The 27,754-nt window shown below is 43.5% G+C and overlaps 2 protein-coding genes across 4 annotated transcripts in view; one reads left to right on the top strand and one right to left on the bottom strand.

Annotated features, from left to right (window-relative positions):
* Brd9 (bromodomain containing 9) overlaps positions 1-5,724 on the bottom strand; it is a 26,852-nt gene extending 21,128 nt beyond the window's left edge. The window contains exons 1-7 of one of the 3 annotated variants that reach the window (XM_059276442.1): positions 5,555-5,724; positions 4,802-5,016; positions 4,447-4,579; positions 2,297-2,357; positions 1,645-1,789; positions 887-997; positions 138-250 (exon numbers count right to left, since the gene is read on the bottom strand). In XM_059276442.1, coding sequence (XP_059132425.1) covers positions 138-250; positions 887-997; positions 1,645-1,789; positions 2,297-2,357; positions 4,447-4,579; positions 4,802-5,016; positions 5,555-5,606 — 830 coding nt within the window. In that variant the 5' untranslated portion in view covers positions 5,607-5,724. Of the gene's footprint in view, positions 1-137; positions 314-886; positions 998-1,644; positions 1,790-2,296; positions 2,358-4,446; positions 4,580-4,801; positions 5,017-5,554 lie in introns of all 3 variants that reach the window. The other 2 variants (XM_059276440.1, XM_059276441.1) reach the window with 2 other exon arrangements.
* On the top strand, positions 5,564-27,754 carry Trip13 (thyroid hormone receptor interactor 13). Its single transcript, XM_059276443.1, has 13 exons — positions 5,564-6,018; positions 6,939-7,104; positions 10,832-10,961; positions 13,507-13,562; positions 14,200-14,290; positions 16,313-16,385; positions 19,670-19,733; positions 20,479-20,565; positions 20,821-20,927; positions 22,267-22,420; positions 24,641-24,753; positions 25,592-25,661; positions 26,827-27,754. Exons 1-13 carry the CDS (start codon positions 5,927-5,929, stop codon positions 26,920-26,922), a joined length of 1,299 nt encoding a protein of 432 aa, XP_059132426.1. The 5' UTR covers positions 5,564-5,926; the 3' UTR covers positions 26,923-27,754.

The raw sequence follows: 27,754 nt of genomic DNA on the forward strand, positions 1-27,754 counted from the left end.
TGTGGCCTCGTGGAACCTAAGAATCCTTAGAGACCATGCTCCTCCATCCAGGATGAGATGCGCCACAGGTCCCCCTCGCCCTTGCTTCGGCAAAGCATTGCTGTCCTGCTTGCAGGCAATAGCTCCACAAGCCTTACCTGATAACTTCTCTACTCGGCTTTTTGGATTTCTTGGTAGTTTCTACTTGCACTGGGACAACCTCAGGAACAGGTTCCTCAACTGCTGAGTCTTCACTGCCCAAGAGAGCTGCCTGCTGAGAGAAATCCATGTTCTGCATAAACGACATGCTGCGCTTCAAAGCTAACAGCCGCTCCTAGAATCAGAAAGGACAGAGCAGCAGGACTTTACCTCTCCCTTAGCCACGGAGCCGTGACGATGGGATGGCATGGGATGGCCACGGCCTCACCTGGCCTAATCGCCACCTTCCCAGACGCTGCAGCGGGAATGGTTGCGAGGGCTCAGCACTCAAGATATGGCCCAGAGATGGTGGTGAGGGAATGGTGGAGCCCAGCAAGTGTCCCTTGCCTATGTGAGGCTCATACAGCCTGGCTTACAGTACAGATCTAGGAAGCCACTTGGAAAGGCCAAAGGATAAGCTTGTACTGTTGAAGGTCAGTGAGGCTGTCCCACAAAGCAAAACCACAAGGCTTGCTGTGATCCAGCCAGTCTGGCCCTAGATCCAGAACTTTTCACCAGCCCTTGTAATGGCACCTCTAAGCTGTATGAAGGTGCAGAAGGGGGCAGTGCCTGGAGGACAGGGCAGTCTAGAGCGGGGTCAGCACCTGGGTGTGGCGGATGGATGAAGCGTGTCATTCATTGTGAGCCTGTTAGGCACAGAAAGTTAGAAGACTTCGGCTCAGTGCCATTGTTCTAGTGGGTTTCTTACTTTGCTCATCATCTTAAAGCCCGCATGCAGAATCTTCTTGGCTAACTTGTAGTACACGGTGTCTGGTCTATTGTAGGTCATCGCATTATCACACATTAATTTGAAATCTGCCTAAGAAGAAAAATACAAGGAATTTGCCATATAAGTAACAACAGCAAAGTTCTCCATTCTCTTCAAATGATGCCAAAAGGGAAGGAATGAAATTCAGCAAAAAACAAACTTCGGAAGACAGAGATTTTCATAATGATCCATGAGTTTTTATTTGCATGAGGAATTTCCCAGTGAAAATCTGGTCAAAGTCTCCAATTTCCTTTTGTATATTAATATGTAGATTTTATGAGAAAGACTGTATAAATATTCTAAGATCCCTTCTTTACTCCAGCCCTCCTTCCTATCTGGTAGGAACATGGACAAAAATAGGAATAAAAAACAACATGTCTGCTTCTGTAACCAGAAGTGAGAAGTGGAGTGAGGGGCTCCGCATCACTGACAGAGTGGCTCACAACTATATGTAACTACAGTTCCAGGGGATTATATGCTTTCTTCTGATATCCAAAGGCACCAGGCATACATGTGGTACACATACACACTTATACACATAAAATAAAACAATACATCTAGAAGAAATTATTTTTAAAAAACGACTTGAGGTACATACACAGTATTCATTATGTGAGTGGTCATGGGCATACCCACATGCACGCACATACACACACACAGTTTTGCAAACATTATTTCAGTAAGTAAAACTCATTTACCTTAAATTCTGTGACAGATTTATACTCGTTAGCTACAATCTTGTCTTTCATTGTGCCAAAGTCCATGGGATGTTTTATTATCATTGAATACCCAGGAGCAATTGCATCCGTGACAGGAAAAGCAAAAAATCCATGAGGATCTTTTCTGAAAGCAAAGATATCTTTGAAATGAAAAAACTCTCAAGTCTAAATTTCTAAGTGACACAAGAATTTTTACAATCCAGAAATTTATACAGCTGACTAAATTTTAAATTTGCTTCTTAAAAGTTCAGTGGAAAAACACGTATGCCTTTTTAAGAACAAAATGACACTGTTCCAGCTTATCCCTGACAGGTAATGCTCTGGAGACAACACTACGACACCGACTTCAGATGAGACAGGTTGGAATGCAGCGTATGAGCTCCCTGGCCCTAGAGTTGTGGCCTACACACGTACTCTCACACCCGGCCAGACTGAGGGTGCCTAGAGAAAGTGGAGCATCACATCTTGTGGTGGCGGTGGGTGGGATTCAGGGTTCAAAGTGTCTCAAGATGGGGAGAAAGTGGGGGAGTGTACTGTAGAGGCAGGAGGTGGGACGTGGGGTTTAGGGTATCTAGAGAAGGTGGGGTGTCTGTCTCATGGGTGACAGATGACAGGTGGGACACGGGGTTACCTCTGTAGCTGACGGAGAAAGTGCTCCAGAAGCCTCTGAATGGGTGTGCTCTCATTCTCAGCTGAGTTTATAAAGAGAAAGCAAGGAAATAAAATCAAACAGCAAGACTTCATTTCTTTCATGAGAAATCTCCATATTCATCTGCTTGTGGAACTTCACGGCATCTGAAGCCCAAGCAAGAACTGAGAACTTGGGCACAGCTCCCTCAACATAGGAGGGTTGGCAAAGGGATACACAGCATGTCTCAAGACCAGTCTGGTACTCTAGACAAGATATGGAAGAAGCAAAAGTGTGGGTGGAGTTCATTCTGGACTCCCTGGTCAGTACTTCCCTTGAAACTTCTCACAGAGATCTGCCTGCCTCTACTTCCTGAGTGCTGGGATTAAAGGTCTGAGACACCACTGCCGAGCTTACAGTATTTTTAGTCTGGTTAAAGTTGACCAATTTTTAGTCTAGAAGTTTGGCTTTATTTGCTTTACTATTCCAAATAGCACCATCAGGTTAGTGGCCCTTTCATGAGTCACATGAGACTGATTCTCACTATGAAGCAGAAGAGACACACAATGCACACAGACCTCACAGTCAGCCTGACAGCATGTCCCTGACTGTCCAGGGTATGTCCACAGCAGCACTCATCTCTTCAGTCCCCTGAAGGTCACAATGACTGCATTGTGTCATTCAGGTGCACTGAGGTCAGCAGCTGTGCCACTGTGAAGACAGTCCCTGACTGTTGTTTCCTGAAAATTTACTATGATAGTGAGCTGCTCAGGGGTGGAAGATACTAGCAAATAGCATCCTTTCCCACAAGGACTATAACAGACATCTCAAGTGGCCCTGATAAATCAGGGGTGGTCAAATTCACAGTCAAAGGATGAAATTCTGAAGAGGAAAATCCCCACACAGACTGGGGAGGCGTGAACATTTCTTTTGCAGCCATCACAATCTGATTCTAATATTAGCTTTCCTGATAATCCATGTTCTGACACTCAGCCTCCTCAGTTTCTCTCCAAGTAGGAAGAGACATTCTTGCCTAAAAACAGAGCCTGTAGAGTCCTATACAGGAAGTCTAGAAGCCAGGAAATCTCTAAGAGCCAAGACAGAGAATGTAGTATGAATCTTAAAGAGTCTTATTAATAAAAACAAACCTGAAGCCAGGTATTGGGGTGAATGCTAAAAGATCAGAGAAGCAGAACAAGACACAGCCACCTCACCTTGCTAATTCCTCAGCTGATCCTGTTTCCTCAGACTGGATGCCTCTCAGCTGAACTGTGCTGCTCAAAAGCCTAAAAGCTTAACCAGCTAGAGTTCCTTGTCCTCACGCCTTAAATACCTTTCTGCCTCCTGCCATTACTTTCTGGGATTAAAGGTGTGAGTCACCATGCTTGGCTGTTTCCAATGTGGCCTTGAACTCACAGAGATCCAGACGGATCTCTGCCTCTGGAATGCTAGGATTAAAGGCGTGTGCTACCACTGCCTAAACCTATGTTTAATATTATGGCTGTTCTGTTTTCTGACCCCAGATAAGTTTATTAGAATGCACAATATTTTGGGGAACACAATACCAACACAGGAGACTCCATGAAATGTCATCCCTGGCACAGGCTGCTCAGGTCAGAAACTTACCAAAGACCTCTAGCTTCCTACATGTCATCTTGAGGTCACTTTAAGTAACTCCAGACCTACCATGAGAACCTGTGTTGGGGTCTCTTCTTCCCAAGAAGAATTCCCATGTTTCCATATGTGTTTCTCATGTGACTCATGAAAGGACCACTAACCTGATGGTGCTATTTGGAATAGTAAAGCAAATAAAGCCAAACTTCTAGACTAAAAATTGGTCAACTTTAACCAGACTAAAAATACTGTAAGCTAGGTAGTGGTGTCTCAGACCTTTAATCCCAGCACTCAGGAAGTAGAGGCAGGCAGATTTCTGAGTTTGAGGCCAGCCTGGTTTACAGAGCAAGTTCTAGGATAGCCAGGGCTACATAGAGAAACTTTATCTCAAAAAAATAAAAACAAACAATACTGTAGGTTTTGGGAGACACAATATTATTAATCTCTATGGCATCTGTGCTTCTGTTATTAAATGCCCCAACAAGTGGATAACCATGCTATAGACAAGACAGAAAACATGTCCAGGGACACGGTCTTGCCTGGCTGTGTCCGGCAGGCTCTCACTGGTCGGTCTGGGGGTGGCTCCACCTCCACCTTCTTTCCAGGGTCGAAGGCATCCGCCTCCCCCTCCGAGTCGCAGTGCTCCTTCTCTCGCTTCCGTTTCTTCTCTTCCTGTGAGTGTCAGAGAACAGAGGCTACAGGACAGCTGGAGCTCTTTTTAGATTGGTACTACAGGCCCTGCACACCTCTGCCTTCTGCAGACTGGGAAGAAGACCCACTCCTGACACCCTGTAGGCCTTTGCCAAAGATGCCCTGGAAGCCCAGGACTGCAGCATTGGCCCAGGCATCGCCAGGCATGATCAGCGTCCCCGTTACAGGCCACTGCACCTTTACCTTCCGCTTCCTCCTCTCCTCCTCATCGAGGTGCTTTTCTTTCTCTGACTTCTTCTTCTTTTTCTTCTTCTTTTCTCTGTGTCTCTCCCGCTCATGGTCTGACCTATCATCATAGTAGCTGGAGTCGTGGCCAGATCCCGAGAGCTCTGTCACTTCACTTCCTCCCACCTTGAGCACCAGCTTCAGAGGCTTCTCCAGTGGTGTGTCTGTGTAATCTGCACACAGACCGTGAGTCAAACTTGCAAAATGCTGAGGGGGACCACTGCACCCCTGTGGGTGTCACAAGGGTAGGTTTCTGGTCTCAATGAATCTAGACAGCAGGGAGATGTCAAAACCACGGGGAAAGATGGGCTCTCAAACGGACAGGGCTGTGTTCAGTCCTCTTTCAAACCACATAATCAGCACTGAGGGTATTCAGGGCATCCTTCCTACCAGGAGAGAGTACATCACCCCGACCTGAGACCCAAGACCCCAGTTCCGCTGCGGAGGCCCCTCTTTTTGCTGTGGGTCTTTCTGGTGCCAGAGAGGAGGTCCACAGAGGCTACAGGACCCGAGAAACCCATGGCCTCTTACTGCGATCCAGGAAACGCAGCTGATGCCCTCCCCAGGCCTAACCCCGCCCCTCCCTCTCACAGGGCCCCGCCCGCCTCAGGCACCTCCTCCACAACCCCGCCCCGAGCAGACCACGCCCTTCCCTGGAACCCCGTCCCCCGCCAGTACCCGCAGCCTAGAGCCCGCCCGCGGGCTCCGCACCTTCGTACGACGAGCGCCATTCCGCCTTGTGCTTCTTGTGCTTCTTGCCCATGATGGCTGCGGTCGCAGCGGATGCGGGGAGAAGCGGCTGCCCGTAGCCCGACCTGCGCCAGTCGGAAGTGGCCCCTTCGCCACCGCTGAGTACTTCCGGGTCGGGGGGCGGTGCTCAGTGCGCGGCAGATTCGAAGCGCGGCGGGGCGGGGCGGGTGGAGAGGCGCGGCGCGGCGACGCGGCACGGGCGACGGAAGTGGATCAGACCCGGGCTCAGCCACGGCGTACCCTCCTGCCGCTGAGGACGCTGTTCCACGGGGCGCGGGGCGCCGACCGCGGCCTCACTCCGGTCGCCTGCCCTCGGCTCCCGGCGGCCGCGCTATGGACGAGGCGGTGGGCGACCTGAAGCAAGCGCTTCCCTGTGTTGTGGAGTCGCCCGCGGTCCATGTGGAGGTACTGCAGCGCAGCAGCAGGTGAGCTCTGCCGAGTCCCACCACGCGGGCCGCGACCTGGCCCGACCCCGCCACGCGTGCCTCCGGACGGCACTCCCTTACCCCACCTCTCAGGATCCCACCCCACAGCGTCCGCGTCCTCAGCACGGCCCCACTTCACAGAACAGGAGGAGCAGCCTGACTTTAACCCACGCAGTATGATTCGACATGACTTCCCACACACACACAGCAGTTGACCCGAACTGCATGACCCCACTTTGCCCTGCACGAGACTCTGTCCACCACGCACTGCTCTGAGATTCACCCCTCACAGCCCCGCATATCCCATCCAGACCCTACCGCTATCCCACATGATCTAGTAATAGGACCTCACAGCTCTCCACTGACAGGCCCGTGGAGCAGAGTCTAACAGTGATTGTAGTAGGACTGACCAGCTGAGGGACAGTGGTGATCTCCAAACAGTCAGGGGTGCAAGAGAGTGCAGTGTCAGTAGAGCACGGAGGAGCATAAGTATTAGTAAGCCTGTATCTGGTGGTAGATTTCCTGTTGCAAAGGTGTCCGTATTCCAAGTTAGAACCTGTAGCTCTGCACTTCTAGCCCTTCCTTAACAGTAGCTGCTGATGTGGATTGAATGCTCATCATGTTTCAGGTTTGTCCCAAACACTGAATTTTGATTAATCTTCATCCTTTTTCTAATGAGGAGCTGAGGGTGGCCGGTGGTGTGACTGCAGGCCTAGGTTGATCCCTACAGTTGATCGTTCACTGTCAGCCTGATCTTGATTAATGTCTTTGTGTGTGTGTGTGTTGAGCTTTTTTTTTTCTTCTTTGAAACAAGTTCTCCTGCATGCTGGGATTTCAGGCAAGCCCCACCACACCTGGCTATACTTTAGTGTTTTGGTTTTTTTTAACTAAGATATTTTATGTATGTTTTATTTTTCTAGTACTGCAAAAAAAGAAGACATAAAGCTGAGTGTTCACAAACTGCTCAACAGGCATAATATTGTGTTTGGAGATTACACATGGACTGAGTTTGATGAGCCTTTTCTGACCAGAAATGTTCAATCTGTTTCTATTGTTGACACAGAATTAAAGGCCAAAGACCCTCAGGTAAATTCCTAGCTCACAGTGCTGGTCACTGAGCCCTTAGGGAGTATGAGGTAATTGTCACAAATAACTAATATTGACATTGATAGCAGGCTCTTTACCTATCTGTTGGTTTTGGTGACTAGATAATCCTTAGCTATGTGTCCTGGAGCTAGGTGCTAAAATAAGGATACCATGTATCTGGATGCTCTGGACAGAGCTGGGAACAGATAGAGTGACAGTCTGAGAGTTGGAGTACAGACAGAGCTTTAGAATATCGGACTGTGCCTGAATACCTGAATTCTTCTCTGTCCGTGAACAGGTGTCATGGTGTGCTCCGGAGTGTGTTAGGACTCCCTAGAGTAGATTGTGTGGAAGTTACAGAAATGGGATGGGCCTGCTTTGTGAAAGCTCCTCATCTCATATACAGATTGACTTACCCACTGTCTTCTGATCTCACTTATGGGAAATTGGGAGCTTTGTGTTGACAATGTTGGTATGCTAGGACAGTCTATCACCAGTATAAAAACATCTGGGAATGTATCCCTAAGGAAGACGCTTCAGTAAGCATTATATGGCTCTTGCCTTATAAAAAACTGATTTTGAGAGCTGGGATGTAGCCGGTGGTAAATTTCTTGCCTAGTTTGCACAAGGTCCTGAGTTCAGTCGTTAGTATTGTAGAAAGAAAATAAATATGTAAATAGAAATAAAATAGGATATTGATTTTGAAAAGTGAGCCCTAGGCCTAAAATTTTGTTTCTGCCATATTTGATGGTACATGCCTTTAATCTCAGCACTCAGGAGGCAGAGGCAGGAGAATCACTGAATTCAAGGCCAGCCATGGCTATATTGACTTCATTCATTTGCTAAGACTAATGTTTGGATATTGTCCACTTTTATCAATACTAAAATCTGATGTCATTCTTGATTTGGCTAGGGCTTAGGAACTGTTGGGATGGGGCTCTTCAGTGCTGCTGTGGAAGGCGGATTAGCACAGTTTGATTTTAGGGTACTCTGAAAAGTTCCAGCAACTGACTACAGAGTCACCTATAGGAATTTCTCTTACCTGATAATGAGGCAATTCCATACATATGTGAACAAATGTGTGTTGCACATTGTTGCTAGCCAACACTCTGAGATAGTTTGTCTATCAGATTAATGAAACAAATTTGATACATATACAGTAAACATGATATTGCCATTAAAAAGAAGAAATAGATTTCTACTTTCTAATCTAAAATGTCTCCACATTATGCCTGGAGAGATGGCTCAGAAGTTAAGACCACTTGTTGCTGTTGCAGAGATCACAGGTTCAGTTCCCAACACCCACATGGTGACTTACAACCATCCATAGCTCCAGTTCTAGGAGACTTGATACCCTCTTCTAACTTCAGAGATACACACACACACACACACACACACACACACACGCACACGCACACGCACACGCACACGCACGTAGATAAAACACTCATACATGTAAAAAATAAAATAATCCCTTTTTCTTAAAATGTCTCCATTTTTTTAATAAGTAGATAAAGGTCCAGTTGGATAACTGTGTGTGGTTTCCAGACCCCTGCAGTCTACCAGTCACAGCAGCACTTTTACCAAGCACTTAGTTTGGGAGCTGAGTTGTGGTCAAGGAAACAGCCTATCCAATAAAATTACTTAAAATATCTCAGATGCTTAACTGGATCTTTTGACATCAATTAAAGGAGCTACTAGTAATTATGTTGCATCAAAATATTTCACAGACCACATTCTCTTTTTATGTAGTTCTGTCATAACAAAGTTCTCTTAATTGCCACTTCAGTCACTTTAATGGAAACCAAATATTCTATAATATTCTCTTTGTCAAACACCTGCCCAAAGCTTAGAAATTCTTCTAGTCCTATCTTTTCCTCAGTTTCAGAGAAGTCATTGACCATAATCTGGTTCATTATAAAGGTCTCAGAGAAGACCCAAAACACAACTGTTGTCATGTCTATAAACTTAAACCCACTCAGAAGGAAAACACAGCATGATCATTTATATTAAAAATTGCCAGTCTAATGAATTACTAAGTAGCCCTAGGGATTTAAGGGATATATAACACAGACAGACCATCTTATAAGACTATAGTAGCCATTAACTTTCAGACAACATACCATTCACCTCAGTGTGCATGTTTGTTCAATTGTTGGTTGACTTTTCTAATTCATACTATTTTCCTGTTTATTGGTATGACATGATAAAGTAAGGTACTGGCTCACACTGTAATTTTAAGATCTAAGGTAAAAATGCAGATCTCTTTCACCCTAGCTCTATGGCCTTTATCTCACAAAAGGGGCACAGATTGGCATAGCTTCTTTACCTCTAAATGAAGCGTAAGATTAAGCCCCCATTGGGCCACTTTCAATAGATGGAAAGAAAGATAGGCCATTCCAGACCCTTTGATACTGTTTGATGAGGTGGAAGTTCAGGTCTCCATGGACCTGCTGAGTCCTCATAATGACTGTCTTGTTGATAGAAGGAGGTAGTGGAGGCTCAGCTTCCCACTGCTATGTCCTGGATATTATCCAGTCATAGATACTTAGGTTTCTTGGTTACATAGTTAAATCTAGAGTCAGGCAGGCAAATTACAAATTAGACTGAATTGTCCTGCAGTGACAGAACAAGGTGTTCAAATTTAAGCAACAGGATGAGAATGTGCCACATGAAAACAAGGGCGAATCTAAATTTTCTCCAGTATCCAAATCTATAACAGTGACAGTAGCAGTGAATAATGTAGTTTTGAATCATGACCCAAAATAATATAAAGTCCCTAGTGATACAAGTAAACGATAAATAAGCAAATGAGGAAAAGATACAAATATTTTTTTGTAGGATACTTACACATAGAATATTTGTGGCTTCCCTTCAAGAGGTATCATTTAGTTCCTCCCACCTACCCAATTGCTCTACTTTGGACTTTCTTTAGTATCCCACTTCAAACTAGGTAACAACTAACTGGTAAATTAGAAAAGGGAAGATATCATTAATTTCTCAGTGGACATACTTGAGAACATGCCCTTGGTTAGGGCTAAAGTCATCAGTCACTTCGTGTGTATCCTGTATTTTGACATGATGTCATGGTGAGGTGGTACTTTATTTCTAATTTTGAAACTCAGAATTCTACTCTGATTGAGAGGAAACAAGATATTTAACTATTCTAAATGAATGACAAACATAAAGATAACTTACTGGAAAAAGAAATAGAGAGGACACTGTATGGAAAGCCATTTCTGCTCAGGCTCGTGTGAGTAATTGTACTATCTCTGAGTTTGGTTATAGATTTATATAAATGTTGGCATTTTCCTCACACGTTACTTTTCAATGTTTTAAAAAAAAATCACTTAAACTTAGGTTCACTAGGAATGGTGGAGCATACCTCTTTGATCCCAGTGCTAGTGATGCAGTAGTTCTACCTCTGTTCCATTGAGACCAGCCAGAACTGTATAAGGGCTTGCAGGCAGATAGCCCTACATAGTGAAACCATGTTTCTGGGCGTTGCGGGGGTGGTCAAGAGCTCAGAGGGGAAAAATGGTTAAGTACCTTAAGCCCAATCCTAGATCAGAAATGAAATGCTAGACTTCATCTCATCTGAGAACTGGTTTTTTAATAGCAGTATGCCTTGGTCTTTATTTTGGACTTCAGCATACACAAACAATTGTAGTAAAGAAGGAGGTGTTCTGAGTTACGTAGATGTGTTTACTTTTTACCTCATCAACAGCCCATTGATTTGAGTGCATGCACCATCGCACTTCACATCTTCCAATTGAATGAAGATGGCCCCACCAGTGAAAATTTGGATGAAGAAACAGAAAATATAATTGCAGCAAGTCACTGGGTTCTGCCTGCAGGTACAGGGTCCTGACGGTTGGGTAGTGGTAGAGGGAGGCAGCCAAGGAAGGCCTGAGTCAGAAGCTTAAGTCATACCTGAGTCACCTAGTTACTTAGTGAGAAGATTTGGTTCTTTGGTTTTATAAGATTTTAGGATGCTTTATCCTTTATGAAATGTTTGAAAAGGTATTACTGTGTTAGCTTTCCATCACTGTAGTAAATGTTTGAGACAATTAGCGTTCATTTGTTTGGGCTTATAGTTTCAGTTCACAAAGGAGTGGCTCCATTGCTTTGTGCCTTTTGCAAGGCACAGCACTGTATTAAGGGAGTGGAGGGCGGCAGAGGAATCCTATTGTCTTCATGGCCAGATGCAGGAGAGTGAGCAAGAGACATGTGTCCCACTGTCCCCTTCGAGGACATGGTTTTAGACCTCCCTCTGGGCCCTGTCTTTAAAGCTCCACTATCTCCCAGTAGCATCATGTTGATGATCAAGCCTTTAGCATGTGGGCCTTTAGGGAACACTACAGATTTGATTGGGGGTGATTGCAAAAGAAGGAATACATTTCTGGGCTGAGACTGTTGTTCCTTTAGACAGACTCCTCAGAGATTGTGTCTACTAAGGATGTCACTTGCATTCCTTATCCCTGCCCAACTGGTCTCCCCTACTGGTCAGTCCTGACCTCCTAAGACAATCAATGCTTCTCTGAGGACTTTGCTACTAGGTTCTAATTTAGTCACCAAAGTTTTATGTTTCTGCCATGTAGGGGGAGCTCATTTGTGTTTTTGTCTAAAACACACTTTAAATAGCTTGAAAGGCAAGTCTAAGAGGAAATATAAATTGCAGCACTCAATGAAAACAAAAATACAGTGTACCAGTATTTATGGAAATATATAGGCTTGCATTTGAAATAAGAAATGTCTTAGGCTAATGGCCTGGGCTTTTTCCTCTAGAAAGAGGAAACTGATGAGGGAAGAAAAAAAAAAACAGAGAAAACAAAAGGATATAACAGAAATGCAAAATTGAAAATAATGAAACAATGAAAATTTTTTTCTGAAAAATATTTTTAGTGCTTGGATATTTCATACATGCATGTAATGTTTTTTGATCAAGTCAACTCCCACTCCCTTCCCTCTGTTTCCTCCCCATCCTCACCACCATTTTTGTCTTCCAACATCATGTGCTTTTTTTAATCTTTAACCCACTAAATCTACTTTGTGCTGCCTGTATGTGCATGGGTATGAGACATCTGCTGGAACCCTGAAGAAAATTGACTCCTCCCCCTAGCAGCCATCAATTGCCAGTAGTTCCTGAGATAGGGGTGGAATCTCATGAGCTGTGTCCAACAAATACTGTTATGCTGCGACATCCACTAATTCCAGCTCTTAAAAATTTTTTCCACTTCTGCTGGGCAGTGGCGGCACACGCCTTTAATCCCAGCACTTGGGAGGCAGAGCCAGGTGGATCTCTGTGAGTTCGAGGCCAGCCTGGTCTACAGAGTGAGATCCAGGACAGGCACCAAAGCTACAGAGAAATGCTGTCTCGAAAATTTAAAAAAAAAAAAAAAAAAAATCCACTTCTTTGATGACTCCTAAGCCTGAGAGTAAGATGTGTGATGTAGATGTCTCATTTAGAGCTAAGAACTCCACAGTCTCTTATTCTTCACCTTCACCTGTTGTCTGCCTCTATATGGAGATTACATCTATTACAAAAAGAGGCTTCTCTGATGGGGGTTGAAAGATGCACTAATCTTTGGGTGTAAAAGAGAAAAACTGGGTGGGGTGATGGGGGCAGTTTATTACTATGTCTATTTAACAAATAGTATTAGATTCTCCCCTAGGGTCTACAGCCTAGGTAGCCATGGAGTTTAGGTCCAGTTAATGATACCAGGGTTGAGTACTATCCTGTGGTGTGAGCTTTAAATCCAATCAGAAAATGGTTGATTACTCCCATAACATTTAGTCTACTAATGCACCAATGAGCATATCTTGTCAGACCATTCATTATTGTAGCTTCCAGGGTTCACAGCTGTGTAAAACTATTGATAACTTTTCTTTTGCAGTAGCATGCATAGAACCTTCTAGCACTATGAAAGTTAGCCAGTAGGGATGGGAAGAATTCATTTGTAAAAGGACTAGTCCCCAAAACATGAAGAGTAATTTATTTTCTCTCTCTCTTATTTTGGGGATTGAATTCAAGGACTCACATAAACAATGAGCAGCCTACCTCTGAGCTCCATGCCAGGTCCTCTTTGTACTTTTTTTGTTTGTTTGAGATATGATTTCACTGTTACTCAGGCTGGCCTTGAACATGTGATCCTCCTCCTTCAGCCTCTCAAGTCATTGGGATTACAGGCTTGAGCTTGGTAAGAGTAAAGCTTTTACTTCGCTTACCTGTCAAAATTATATGACTGACATTTATATTGGATCTGTAATTTTAAGAAAAGTTGAACTTTGAAAAAAACTGTGCACTTGCTGTATCAGTCTTGCTCTGCAGTTGGAAGCAGTGGAAAACACTGGGCTCAAGTTCTTCCTAAAACTGGGGTTTTGTCTTATTCTCTCTGACAGCTGAATTCCATGGGCTTTGGGACAGCCTTGTGTATGACGTGGAGGTCAAATCACATGTAAGTTGCTGTACTTTTTCTCAGAATGTACTTATTGCCTCACTCTCCAGCCTCCATGTCCCTTGATTCAGGTGGGCTTTTGGAAATCCTGTCTACCAGTGGTCTACATCCTGAATGCCAATCCATCAGAGGTTCCTTAGCATAGAACTGATCCTTTAGGAAATGGTCAGAGACTAGAAGAGGATGAGAATTTATTTTGAGTTGCATTCTTCCTCTGAGCCCTTTTGGGGACAAACTAGAAAACTGTCACTTGGTGAAGGCACTTCTTGGGCTTCTGACAGATGTGCTGTATGCATACCCCGTTACCTGCTGTGTTGTTTTCAAGGAGGGAGTTTTCTATCTGATAAGTACCTTGGGCATCTTATTGGATGTTGTCATTCTAAGTAAAAGTAATTCCTTGGTTTCTCTTCTTAGAATGGTACCAACTAGTATTTTATGTTCTTACCTTTTAAAGATGCCTTCTAGAATGACAGCCATTGATGGGAGATGGTCTCTGAGTGTCCTGGGGTGACAGTCCTTTCAGGGGTGGTCATGATGGCCTTGCCCCTTTTGTGTTCAGAAGCAGGCCTTTGAAGAACCCTTTTGGGAACCTTTATCTTACAGCTGCCTTATCTGCCTTTCTGCTTTTCCTTATTAGCTCCTGGATTATGTGATGACCACCTTACTGTTCTCAGACAAGAATGTGGACAGCAACCTGATCACCTGGAACCGAGTGGTGCTGCTGCACGGTGAGGTGGGCGGGTTTTCATGTGATAGAATGAATGGCCTGGAGTTGACATGTAATTTATATCTGTTCCTTCTATAATGTTGTAGCTCTTTATTTTCTGAAAAAGTCAGAATTGTTCTTGGATATTTCGTATCCATGGCACTGATTCGATTCACTGAAGTCTGGCAAACTTGTTAGTTGACTTTCTCTTGAGGGCAAATTATTTGCTTCCTTCTAACCTTTTTTATATAAATTGATTGGCTATTTTTCCCAGCTGAACATAATTGCTTAGGACAGAACAAGTCTCCCTTCTTTTCTGTGTAATAGTCCCTGCTTCATTTCGTGAGTGTGAACTACGGAAGCCATGTTTTAAGAAGAAATTCTGTCAGGTCCTTTTTAGAAGGAAATATTGTTGATTTGTACCCCACCCCCATCCCACACTCATCACTGCATAGAGGCGGAACAAAATCAAGACAGTAACCACATTATAGCTAAGGAGAAGCTTAGGATAATTAGCCTGTTTATGCCAATTATAATTGTGAGATTGCCCAAGATCTTTTTAAAAGTGTCATTTAAGGAGCTAGAAAGATGGCTCAGTAGTTAAGAGAAATTGTTGCTCTTGCAGAGGACTAGGATTCAGGTCCCAGCACACACACGGTAATTCACAACTGTAGCTGGAAGTTTCTCTGGTCCCACCCAACCCTGCTGTCCCACAACCGTTTATAAAATAATCATTCAGAGGCTTATATTAATTACAAACTGTATGGCCAATGGCCCACATTTCTTGCTAGCTAGCTCTATTATCTTAAATTAACCCATTTCTGTTAATCTATGTTTTGCCATATGGCTGTGGCATTATCAGTCTGCTGGCGTGTTGTTCCTTGGGCAGTAGGCTGGCATCTCCTCCACCTCTGCCTTTCTTCTTTCTGTCTCTCTCTTGTATTTCCCACCTGGCTATAATCTGACTCGCCATAGACCAGAGCAGCTTCTTTATTAACCAATCATAGCAACACATATTCGCAGCGTACAGAAAGATCATCCCATAGCACATAACCATCTGTAACTCTAGTTCCTGGGGATCAGATACCCACTTCTGACCTCTGAGGACACTGCATGCACATGGTGCACTTACATGCAGGTAAAAACAAAACACTCTACACATAAAATATAAATAAATCTTTAAAAAAAAAACAAAACGCTGGATATGGTAGAGTAGGCCTTTAATCTCAGTCCTTAGGAAGCGGAAGAAGCAGGCAGATCTCCGAGTTTGAGGCCAGCCAGGGCTACAAAGTGAGACCTTGTCTCAAATAAGGAGAAAAAAATGTATTTTGGTTCACAGTTTTAGAGGTTCACTCCATGATTAATTGGCTGTGCTGTTTTGGTCTTGTGGTGAATCATATTATGGGAGGAGCACATGGGAGAGCAGTCACATCATAGCCAAGAATGAAAAAGAGGAAGAGACCAAAGCCCCTCAGTCCCCTTCAGGTGCATACTCCCAATGACTTAAAACCTCACTTCACCTCTCATTTTCTGTAATCACCCATAACACCACTGAGGACCAGACCTTTAACAAATGGATGTAAGTGACATCCTAGATCTAAACTGGTATTGCTCTTCTGACCTAATGCGGGATACAGGCCCCCTTTGGGTTATCAACGGTGGAAGATGCCACTGCAGTAATGGTCCTGAGATGGTACTCTTCTTCTATCTCCATTTACTGAGAAAGGTGTATTTGCTCTTTGAAAAGTGCAGTGAGGAAGTGTGGAAACAAGGGCTTGTGTCACTGAGATGTAGACCAGAAAAGGTATATTTTCAGTATGCTTAGAGAAATTAGGAGCCAGAAAGCAGTGTGTCAGCTGGGAGACCAGAAATAGGAGAGTCTGTGTTACTGATGTCCAGTCAGGGCTATATAGTGAGATCTTAGCACTTTTAAGCTATAACTTAACAATTAATACTTCTAATAATACCAGCAGTAGTGCTTAACTATGTTTAAAAGTAATACTACAGCACTGGCTTGAATATATTTTCTTGGCTATTATTGCAGGTCCTCCAGGAACTGGAAAAACATCACTTTGTAAGGCATTAGCACAGAAACTGACCATCAGACTGTCAAGCAGGTAACTTTGGTGACAGCAGAGAGGAGAGCAACAAGCACAGGATTTGTAATATTTGAAGCTTTTATTTTCAGTTATTCATGGGTTCCTCTCCTTGGGTGTAGGGCATTTCACTCCTCTGTATGCAGCAGGGTTGATTCAGTCTAATAAAATACCCTGAGGCTAATGGTGGCAGCCTGGCACTGTCCTAGTGCATATGGACTTAAAGAAAGGTGTTTCTGCTCATGGGTGGCAGGTGTAGATACTGAGCAGATTTTCTGTTCATTTGCTTATCATTTACTAGGAAAAGAACTTTGATGTCCCTGTGAACTTACTTGTTCTTCCATGAATTCTGTCTGTTTGGCATCTTGGTTCTCCCCACATTTGAAGACTGTGTGGTGATTACTTATTACTTGGGAATCTGTTCTTCAGCATGTTAGACTCGTAGGTTTTGTTCCACAGACTACCCATGTACTTTGCCTTTTTATCTCAACTTTCTATTTTAAAAAAAAAAAATTATTTTATTATGTGTATGGGTATTTTGCCTGCATGCATGTCTGTGTACCACAAGTATGCCTGGTTCCCACAGAGGCCAAAAGAGGGCATCAGATCCCGAGGAACTGGAGTTTCAGTGGTTGTGAGCAGCCATGTTGGTACTGGGAATCAGACCCAGGTCTTTGGAAGAAAGCCAGTACTCTTAACTTCTGAGCCAGCTCTTCAGCTCCCCTTTTTCATCTTAAAAAATATCTGCACTTAATTTTAAACAAATTCTGTAACGACACCCTTAAGCTCATGGATTTTTTTTTTTTTTGTAGTGTCTAGACTGCTTTTACTCCCAATCAGTAGTTCTTTTCTTTCTCATAGTTTATTTTCTTTCTGTGAAGATTCCTTTTGATTCTTTTTTTTTTCTCTTCTTTCCTTCATATGTTTTTGTTAAAGTCCTGAACCAGTATATATGGCTTTTTTGATGATCTTGCCTATCAATTGCATTGTTATCTCTGTTGACTGACTTTCCATGTAGTTATGGGCCATATGTTTCTTCTTCCTGGCATGTGTGTTTAGTCTTCATTGTCTTGTCTGAATGGATTTGGAGTCATCTAGAGGATGCAATTGTCATTCTATCTTTGAGGGAGTCTCCAGAGAAGTTTAACAAAGAAAGGAAAGCCTACCCCAAACGTGGGTAACACCATCCTATGGGCTAGTGTCCTAATCTGAATAAAAGGGGGAAAGGAGAAAAACCAGCTGACTGGTAGCATTCTGCTTCCTCTGCTCCTGTTGATGCTGTGGGCCAAGCCACTCTGCATCATGCCCTCCTTACCGTGATGGACCGTATTCCTCTGAACTGTGAGCAAAAGTCTTGCCCTCCTCCCTCAACTTGTTTCTTGTCAAGTATTGGGTCACAATGATGGGGAAAAAAAACAAATAATTCAGCATGTATTTTTTGCATAAATACTAAACATGGTTAAAGTATCTAGGTTTTTACATATTCCTTTTAAATCTGCTGGCTTGGTTCTGGTAGCCTTTTCAACTACTTGTAACACAGTGTGTCTTTCTGGGGTTTGTTTTCAGCATTCTGGGGAAAGGGTTTGGGTTTATTTAGTCTCGTCTTTGTCCTGGTGTGTTCTCTTGTGCTCTGCCTAGGGTCTCTGCCTACGAGTTCCTGGAAGGTTAAGACAGTGCTTTCTCTACTTGGGCCATAGGAGCTTGGATTCTTCTAGCCTGTCTGAGCTTTAAGGGCCCTCAAGCCTCATGGACTCCCCCTGCTCACAGGGTCCTATGCTGGTTTCAGGAATGTATATCTTCATTTTCCCTTCCACTGTGGAACTCTGTCTTGCAGCCTCAGAACCTCTTCTCAACCACCAGCCTTGATTTCCTCAGCTCCATGATGCCTAGGTTTCCTTGGGTTATAGTTGGAAGAAGCCTGGATGGACAGATTAGCTTAGAGCATTTCCCTTGGGAGTCACCTTTCCCTGTCTGTTCAACAACATCCTTACCAAATGTCACTTTTAAATCTTGTCTTAATTTGTCATTGCCTAAACAGAGTAAGTTCGACTTCTGCTACTCCAATATGAATTGGGATTCCTATGAGATTCACTGGTATATGAGAGTACTTTATTTTGACCAGTTAAGTCTAGCAACTTGGCCCTATTCTGATAGATTTAATTGCATCTTTTCTTTAAAGGCCTCTAAAGGCAAAGTTTCTAGAACACTAGAGAAGCAAAATATTCTTATGAGAAATCTAACTTTCACTTAGAAAAATGTGGGAATTTGTGTTTATCTTGTGAGTTAGAAATGGAGATATATATGTATATATGTTTGCAATTATTTGTTACTCCTCATTCTGTTAAATACAGTGCTTTATAATTAATGTTATTTAATATTCACCCCAGTCTCTTTACTTTGTCATGTTGTCTTTAATACCCTTCTCTACACTTTGTAAGAAGTAAAAGTAATTAGTGCTATGGTTTTAAAATAGAATGCTAGTGGTACTTTTTAAAAGCAAGAAATTCTTCTGTGGACCTGTGACATGGGTGAGCTATAAAGAGTTCTGGGAAGCCTAGTCTACATAGAGAGTTCTAGGGCAGTCAGAGTTATATAGACCCTATTTCAAAAGGAGAGACAGAGTGTGTGTGTGTGTTAGTTTTAGGAGCTTCCTCCTCTCCCCTTGCTTAGTGAGGCTGAGTGTGTATGATTTCTGAGTGGGGGGTCATGCCATTTTAGACTTTCTCTGGTCAGCAGCATTAGTATGTTTTGGCCTTTTGAGCACTTCAGGGCTTATGTCTGTGGGAAAAGGAATTGCCACACTGGGATTTGTGGAAGAAAAAAAAAAATGTGTAGATTCTGCCAAAACTTCTTAATGCTTCTATTTTATTTTATGTGCTGTTATGGAAATAAAAGTTATAAGCAGATTAAAATGAGATTTTTGCTATTTGATTCAAATGAGGATATGGGAAAACTTGTTTACTGTCAGCTGGACTTGATAATTGCATGCTATTAGGTTTTCTACAATTATTAATTATATGGAGCTGCATATCTTAAGAGTGGGAGTTTGCCGGGCGGTGGTGGCGCACGCCTTTAATCCCAGCACTCGGGAGGCAGAGCCAGGTGGATCTCTGTGAGTTCGAGGCCAGCCTGGGCTACCAAGTGAGTCCCAGGAAAGGCGCAAAGCTACACAGAGAAACCCTGTCTCGAAAAACCAAAAAAAAAAAAAAAAAAGAGTGGGAGTTTACTTTCAGAATGTGGGCAATAGAGGAATGTTGTGTCAAAGGCAGTGTATTAATTGTAGTTTCCTTACCTTTTCTTACCAGGTACCGGTATGGCCAATTGATTGAAATAAATAGCCACAGTCTATTTTCTAAGTGGTTTTCAGAAGTAAGTATTAAATGTTTTAATTATTGATATTGTCAGCCATAGTTGGAAAACAATGTCTTCTGTCTTGACCAAGCATTCCAAACACAGAAGCTTCTGGAAAGTAGTAGGTGAAATGAGAAAGTCAACAAAGTACCTGACTATGATCAGAGATGGACTCCAGAGCTAGAGGACTTGGAGGCAGTCTAAACTGAAAAAAGAAACCCTCTAAGGTCATTTCCCAGACCTCTGATTGGGTAAGGCAGGACACCCACTGGGCATTCAACAAATACTCAAATCTGTGGTCTCACTTAGACTGTGCCTTTTGCCAAGCAGCCTTTAGGCTCATGCACTCTGGATCTGAACTGAAGGGGTACCCCAGTACGATGTTGTGGGTGCTCCTAAGCCCTGAAAGCAAGGCATCCCGTTTCAGAATGTTCTTGTGGTAGGTGATGTAGGCAACTGGGAACAGTGTGCTTGTAATCTTCCCTCATCAGTTTCTGTGGTTTGCCTTGTTCCCAGGGGAGTAAGTTCACACAGGTGATCATTAGTGGGGTCACTACACTATGCCACCCTGAACAATAACAGATACATTCTCAGGTCTCCATTTCCTAGAAAGCAGTAATATTTGTGCTGATCACTAAAGCCATCTCTAGATCTTGTCTGATGCTGTGAGTTTTCTGAGGGGCCATCACAGTGGTGGTACCTTTGTGCTCTTGTAACAATTGACTACAAATTGGCACCACTAATAAGAATGTTTTGGTTTCAGAGTGGCAAGTTGGTAACTAGGATGTTCCAGAAGATTCAGGAGTTGATTGATGATAAGGAAGCGCTGGTGTTTGTGCTGATTGATGAGGTAGGCACTCATGGGTTGGTAGTCTTTGCCTGAATTGCCTCTTGCTACTAGTGCCTGATTCCTCTCACTTGGTCAGCTGTGTTGCAAGCTCTTTCTTGTGGATCTTTTCCTGGTGGCCCATACATTGAGCTTCTGGGAGCAGGTAGCACACATATATGCATTCAGTCTTTCTATTTGATCAATTGACACAATCCATAGCTGCCTGTGAAGTGCTACTTACTCCTCATTTTGACCTGTTGACCTCTGTCCCCTCAGGTGGAGAGTCTCACAGCTGCTCGAAATGCTTGCAGGGCAGGTGCAGAGCCATCAGATGCTATCCGTGTAGTCAATGCTGTCTTGACTCAAATTGATCAGATCAAAAGGTAACACTGGGATAAACAGAGTGTACACGAGTAGTGATAGAGAAGTACGATGGTCAAATAGCTTTAGATCTCGTTCTCAGGCAGCTAGATGACTTTATAGTCATTTCCCTCACCTTGGCTTCTGCCAGTGTCTCCCTACAGTCTCCTGGGAAGGTTCTTTCCATGGCCTGTCTGAAACCCTCCCTCGCCACCCTCTCTTCTAGTATCACTCCCAGTTCTTTGTGCCAAGTTCCCATCACAGACCAGATAGACACTCTAGATAAATACTAAGTCTCAAACCATTTCTACCCAGGTCCTGTGTTAAACTGGTCAGTTCTCTACCTCACTACCCAGGATCTCTGTCATACTGACAGACTCTCCACTATCCTTTCCAAGGTCCCCTCTTTGGCTTCACATTTGCCTGCTTAGGATCCCTTATAATGCTTATGATCTTCCTCGCCTGCCTGCCTGCCTGGAGTGCCCCATTATGTTGCTTTCCTTCCCCATTGCCAGAAGAGGCACTCATCCCCTTCTCATTAGTTAGAAGGTGATGTGGGATCAGAAGGACACCTCCCGTGATGTCCCTTTTGCCATCATTATGCTCAAGGCTGATGGTCTCCATTGCCTCAGGTTCCCTTTAGTGGGTAGTCAGAGATGTTGCACAAAGTGAGATCTGCCCCAGAGTTGAAGTAGGTGAGACAACAAGTCCCGTAGAGTATACCACAGCTTTCTAGAAGCAAATGCCTTGGGAGTGTCTGTTGGACATAGACCTGCTGCAAGCCAGTAGACCTGACTAGAGATCAGGGCTCACAGAATATGAAAGCTGTGTTGGAGGGTTACTCTGACATGAAGCACAGCCACCAAAATAAAGTAGATAGGCTCTTCTGTAGCTAGAGTTTTCCTGCCTGGCCCACAGCCGCTCAGACCCGACCAAGTAAACACAGAGACTTATATTGGTTACAAACTGTATGGCCGTGGCAGGCTTCTTGCTAACTGTTCTTACAGCTTAAATTAATCCATTTCTATAAATCTATACCTTGCCACGTGGCTCGTGGCTTACTGGCATCTTCACATGCTGTTTCTCATCGTGGCGGCTGGCAGTGTCTCTCTGACTCAGCCTTCCACTTCCCAGCTTTATTCTCCTCCTTGTCCCACCTATACTTCCTGCCTGGCCACTGGCCAATCAGTGATTTATTTATTGACCAATCAGAGCAGCACATTTGCCATACAGACCATCCCACAGCACTCTTCCACTCACAGACCTACTGTTCCTCCTACCCATGCATCTGTCAAATAGGGCGGAACAGAACTGGGCTTTTAAAGCACATTGTGCCTGATTCTTGCCTGTTCACGACAATAGGCATTCCAATGTGGTGATTCTGACCACATCCAACATCACTGAGAAGATTGATGTGGCTTTTGTGGACAGAGCTGACATCAAACAATACATTGGGCCCCCCTCTACAGCAGCCATCTTCAGAATCTACCTCTCTTGTTTAGAAGAACTGATGAAGGTACCTTTGTTTATTTTCACTCATCACCATCACTAGTTTTGTACATATTGGTAGTTAATTAGCATAATTTAATATACACTAGTTCTAATAAGCCATTTTATCATAGGCATCTTATCTTACATTGAAAATTATAGTTGTATTGCATCTAAATTTTGCCTGCTTACTCAGTATTTTTTATCTTTATTTCCTGTAAAAGTAAAAAACAAACAAAAAAATCCAAATTTTGAATTAGCCTATAAAATAATGCCTTTTTTTGTATAGCACTTTTATATATGTATGTCATTATATCATACCCTTAATAATGTTTCTGTTCTTTTGGTACAGTATGATTAACACTTCAGTATTTAAGGTACCAGTGTGTAGAAGGTTAGTGAAAAGGTTGTAAGGCAGACTATTAGATACATCCTGGTTCTGAGCCTACCATGGACTATAAAAGTAGCCAGTCTTAGCCTATACAAAGGACAATGGAAGTCTTGCTTCACAGGTTATACTGACTGAAAGCCAAAGTTTTCAGAGTATCATCTGACTGAAGGTTTTAGTTCATGGATTATACTAACTGAAGGTCATAGTTCACAGAACTATGACTGACTGAAAGTTGGGGTTCTCAGACCTGCATCTGACAGCTCGTGCTGCAAGAACATACTTTTGAGTGTAGAGTATAGAGAACCAGGGCAGTAACCAACCAAGCCAGTAGGCAGAGATTTATGATTGCTGTGGTGAAATCTTTGCCCCTCGTCAGCAGAGTGGAATTGTCCTTACATCCTGTAGCAACTGCCTGCCTGACACTTCATAAAATAGTGGGCCTTGCTGTCTTCACCAAGGATGGCATGGTCACTTTTGGGCAGGAATAGGGAGCCAGCTCAGCCAGGAGCCCAGTAAGGGTGCTCAAGTCAGCATTTTTCTGGCATTGGCATCCTGTCTAGTTTCAGTAGCTGGAAGAAGGGTGGGGGCCTCTGTGGAGCTGCTTTACTGCCAAAGAGCTTAGTGTGAGGCAGGTCCAGTGAGGATGCTGGATATGTTCGAGGTCAAAGATGCTTTTGATGTGTCTTTTCACCCTCATAATAGGACATTTGTCATTTACAACATGAATCTGGAATGTTCTGAAGTTTAGCTTAAAGGTACAGATTTTGGGAGTTGCTAAGGCCAGTTTCTTATTTGGTTATTTTGTGAAAACTTAAGATAGTTCCAGAGATGGTTTATTTTATAAAATGCTTGCCACCCAAGCATGAAGACTAGCGTTCAGATTCCCAGTACCCACGTAAACATGGCAAACACACCTGTAATCCCAGGCAGGAGTCAGGAAATGGAGACAAAATCTCTGGAGTAATCTGGATAGCTAACTAATCAAATTTGTGAGTTCTGGGTTCAAGTCAGAACCTATTGAGAAAGACGTCAGCCTCTAGCCACATACACATGCATATGCAAAGAAAGAACAAGCGAATCAGACACTGTAATGAGACTTAGGCTGGTCCTGAAGGCAGATACTGTGTATTGAGTCTCACTCTGTCAGGAGCTTACAGTGGGGCTCTTATGATGTGTGCCTACCTGTATAAATTCATTCTCTCTGGGAACCTGAAAAGTAAGTAATACTGAACAGTAATACCAGAGAGATAAGAATACTGAACAGAAACCTGTTCCCTAGTTTACCCACAAACCTCCAAATTATATAGAGAAAGGTTTTGGGGGAGCAGTCAGTGCCACTCTGACAGCTCAGTGCAGTTCCTTGAGGGAGAGTCAGGAACCACTGCCTTGTCTGTCATTCTAGTCATAACTGAAGAGCAAACCAAGACTGTTCTTTTGAAGACAGCTGTGGTCCTGGCTCTGCATTCCAGTTCTGCTCCTATAGATTTGACACATATTTCTAGAACTAAGGCAGCAGTTCAGTACCACCCATCACTCCCCCTACCCATTCCTCCCAGCTCTGACATGTAGCCAGGAAATAGCTTAGCTAAAAACTCAGTATCTGGTTTGCTGCTGGTTTCTGAGCTGTGCTTTATTGTTTACATCCTGATCTTTGAAGAAGCATAGGTATGTATGTTGGGGACAAAAGTTCAAAGTTTACAAAGCTGTTCCCTAGTGCCTATATTTAGGTGATTATTTTGAACTTACGTAAGTCATAAAACTTTCTGATAGCTCTGGAAGTACTGGCCCTTTTGCTCATGGTTCCTGTACCTTGTCTTTTGTGGATTCTGTCATAACTACTCTGCCTTTGTTTCACAGTGCCAGATCATATATCCTCGTCAGCAGCTGCTGACCCTCCGAGAGCTGGAAATGATTGGCTTCATTGAAAATAATGTGTCAAAGTTGAGCCTCCTTTTGAGTGAAATTTCAAGGTACAAACTGATGTCATTTTTTAACCTAAGAAAAATTATTTGCTGAGGTTTGCTGAGGTAACTAGGTATTGTGATTTCCTTTGGAGGCCAGAGAAGGCTCTGGAGGTGAGCTGTCAGGCACTGCAAAAGTGGGCATGAGTAGCTCACAGGGGCAGCAGAGGCCTGCAACTCATAGAAAGAAAATGAGAAGGGAAATAACTTCGGTGATTAAGGTAGGATGAAGGGCAGGTAAGAGTCTGACATAGAGCCTCAAAACACAGGCTATATGTACAATTGCAGAACATCAGGAGGCTGCTGGGCAATGTGTTGGCAGCCATCTTCATGGAGTATTCCCCACAGATCAGTGTGGTAGTGCTGGAGAGGCAGAGGGACCATGCTGTGAACCTCACTTTCTGGCCAGTTTGGACTTTATTCAGAAGCCATGAAGCATGTGGAAGATTTTGAGTGAAAGGTTAACATGAAGAATGCAATGTTGCTAGAGAGGAGACTTAAATAATGAGAAGTACACTTCAGATATTTCTGTAAAAACATAAGACACAGTGGCATGGTTGGGGATTCTGCTGGCAGCTTTGTGCCACAGTGTCTTACTCTACACCTGATGCTCCCACGTGGGCACTTAGTCCTAGAGTCTTAATTGGAGCAGGAGCCAAAGATGATCATGTTGGGGAGAAGAGAGGACAGCAGTCTTTGAGGCCAAGGCTGTACCCAGAGTCACACAGAGGCTTGTGCTTTTAGGTTGCCTTGGCCAGCATTTGAGCTGGGAAGAGGGAAATTATCCCTGAATTGTGTACATTTGTATATGAAGTTGACATCCATGAATGTGATTATTTTTATACAGGAAGAGTGAGGGCCTCAGTGGCCGGGTCCTGAGGAAACTCCCTTTCCTGGCTCATGCACTCTACATCCAGGTAAGCTTCCCTTGGCCCTGTGTCATGGATATCCAGGTCCCTCCCCCACACTGTTCACAGGATTCTGGGGTAGGGTCTTAGTTTCTTTTTTAGTTGTGGTAAAATAATCTTTAAAAAGCAACTTAAGGGAAAAAGAGTTTGTTCTAGCTCACATGTACAAACCATCACGGCATGAAAGTCAAAGAAGCAAGAGCTTGAAGCTGCTGGTCCACAGTCAAGAAGCAGAGAAGTTCCCTTTTCCATTTATATAGTCCAGGACCCCAGCCAGCGAGTGATGCCAACAGAGCGGGCAGGTCTTCTCACCACAATTGATATAATCAAGATAATTCTCTAATGACATGCCCAGAGGCCTGTCTCCTGGGTGATTTTAGACTCTCTCAAGTTGACAACACTATCCATCATAGGCAGTGGGTACTTGAGAAGAAATGGCTCTTCAAGGTGTCTGCTCCTAAGTGCATATGTGTGTGATACTTACGGGCATACATGTACTGTGGTGCATTGGAAACTTGCGTCTAAAGCCCACTTCATATTCCTCAGTACTTGTGCCCCATGAGGCTGGGTTCTGTTTACAAACAATGGTGACCTGGAGTCATTCCCTTACTTTCCCAGGGCCAGGCCCCCAACACAAGCTCATCAGCCACACAGTTCTCTTAAATCCATTATCTGGCATTCTACCTGGCCAGTGGCATCTGCTATGCTAGGTATGGTCTTCAGTACCAAGGAAACACCCATGGACCATGAGTATGAGTGCTTGACACAGAGGGGAGAGCTTGGTGCTGAGCTGTATAGTGATTCTCGGTTATAAAGCAGCAGTGTTGTGCCTCACAACTCCTGGACATTGGGTGAACTCTTTGGGAAAGGTTCTAAAATATCAGGCCTTGAGGCCCCACATTCTCTTCCAAACGGATTCTCTTCTTTTTTAGTAGATGGTTGACTGCTGGTCTCACTTGCCTACTCTGTTAGCCTCTTCTAACCATAGGAAATGAGTTACATCCTCTTTTACAAACCACATCTGTGTGCCTTGTTGTGGGCCTGAGAGGTCGTGGGCTTGTTTAGCCCACATAGAGCTGAGCCTCTCTTCCTAACTGCAAATGTATAGATAGTAGCTGCCAGGTAGCCCTTCTAAGGCCCAGGTCCACTGATTAATGACCATGTATCTTTTCAGGCTCCCAGTGTCACCATTGAGGGTTTCCTCCAGGCCCTGTCTCTGGCAGTGGACAAGCAGTTTGAGGAGAAAAAGAAGCTTTCAGCTTATGTTTGATCCCAGACGTCCATATCTGTGGTTTTCAATGAACAACTAGTAGGTGGCACCACCTACCTCGCAGTGTGTATCAGAAATTACACTAAACCATGTAGGTCTGCAAGCCAGACAGATGAGTGGGCAAACTTTGTCAAGAGAAGGACTGTTTGTGTTATTTTTACAATGCATATTTAAAGACAAACTGCCTATCTTTTTCACTATTTTTAAATGATAGTTCAAATTCTGTTTGGATCTATGTAAAGACCCATCTAAATATTGATTGCCATCCTGACTCTAGCCTGTCAGAACACAAGACGTTAAAATTTGTTTAAAATAAAGGGAGATCAAGAAACAAGAACAAGAGAGATGCTAAGTAAGTACACAGTTACAGCATAGAAAGATAGATCCTTTGCTCAAGCTAGAAGGGAGCAGTTACTTTCTGGCCTGAGCCTGCTTCAGTTAGCACAAGATGCTGTGTAATGGGTGAGAAAGGCATGTTCCTATGATACAGAAATTGAGAAGAGGATTACAGGTAAGGACTTCTTTGACAGTGATCAGATGTCATGTTCACAGGAGCAGTGCATACTTTGTATGGTCAAGTGAAGCAGGCAATGTATGGAAATTTCTGCTCAGTATTTTGTTTCTCCGGTAATATTATTCATATTTCATGTGAAAATTCATGTTGCCAAATATAAAATAAGTCAATGTAAGTGTTGCACCTCACAAAATATCATGTTTTACTTCATCTTCTGCTAAAAGTAGTTTGACATTGATGCTTTGTACATGAAGCCACTTTTAAAGGGGGTCCTGCCTTTGTCATAGAATTTTTTAAATATTAAACTTGTTTTCAGAA

The sequence above is a fragment of the Peromyscus eremicus genome, chromosome 11, assembly GCF_949786415.1.
Source record: "Peromyscus eremicus chromosome 11, PerEre_H2_v1, whole genome shotgun sequence".
NCBI lineage: Eukaryota > Metazoa > Chordata > Mammalia > Rodentia > Cricetidae > Peromyscus > Peromyscus eremicus.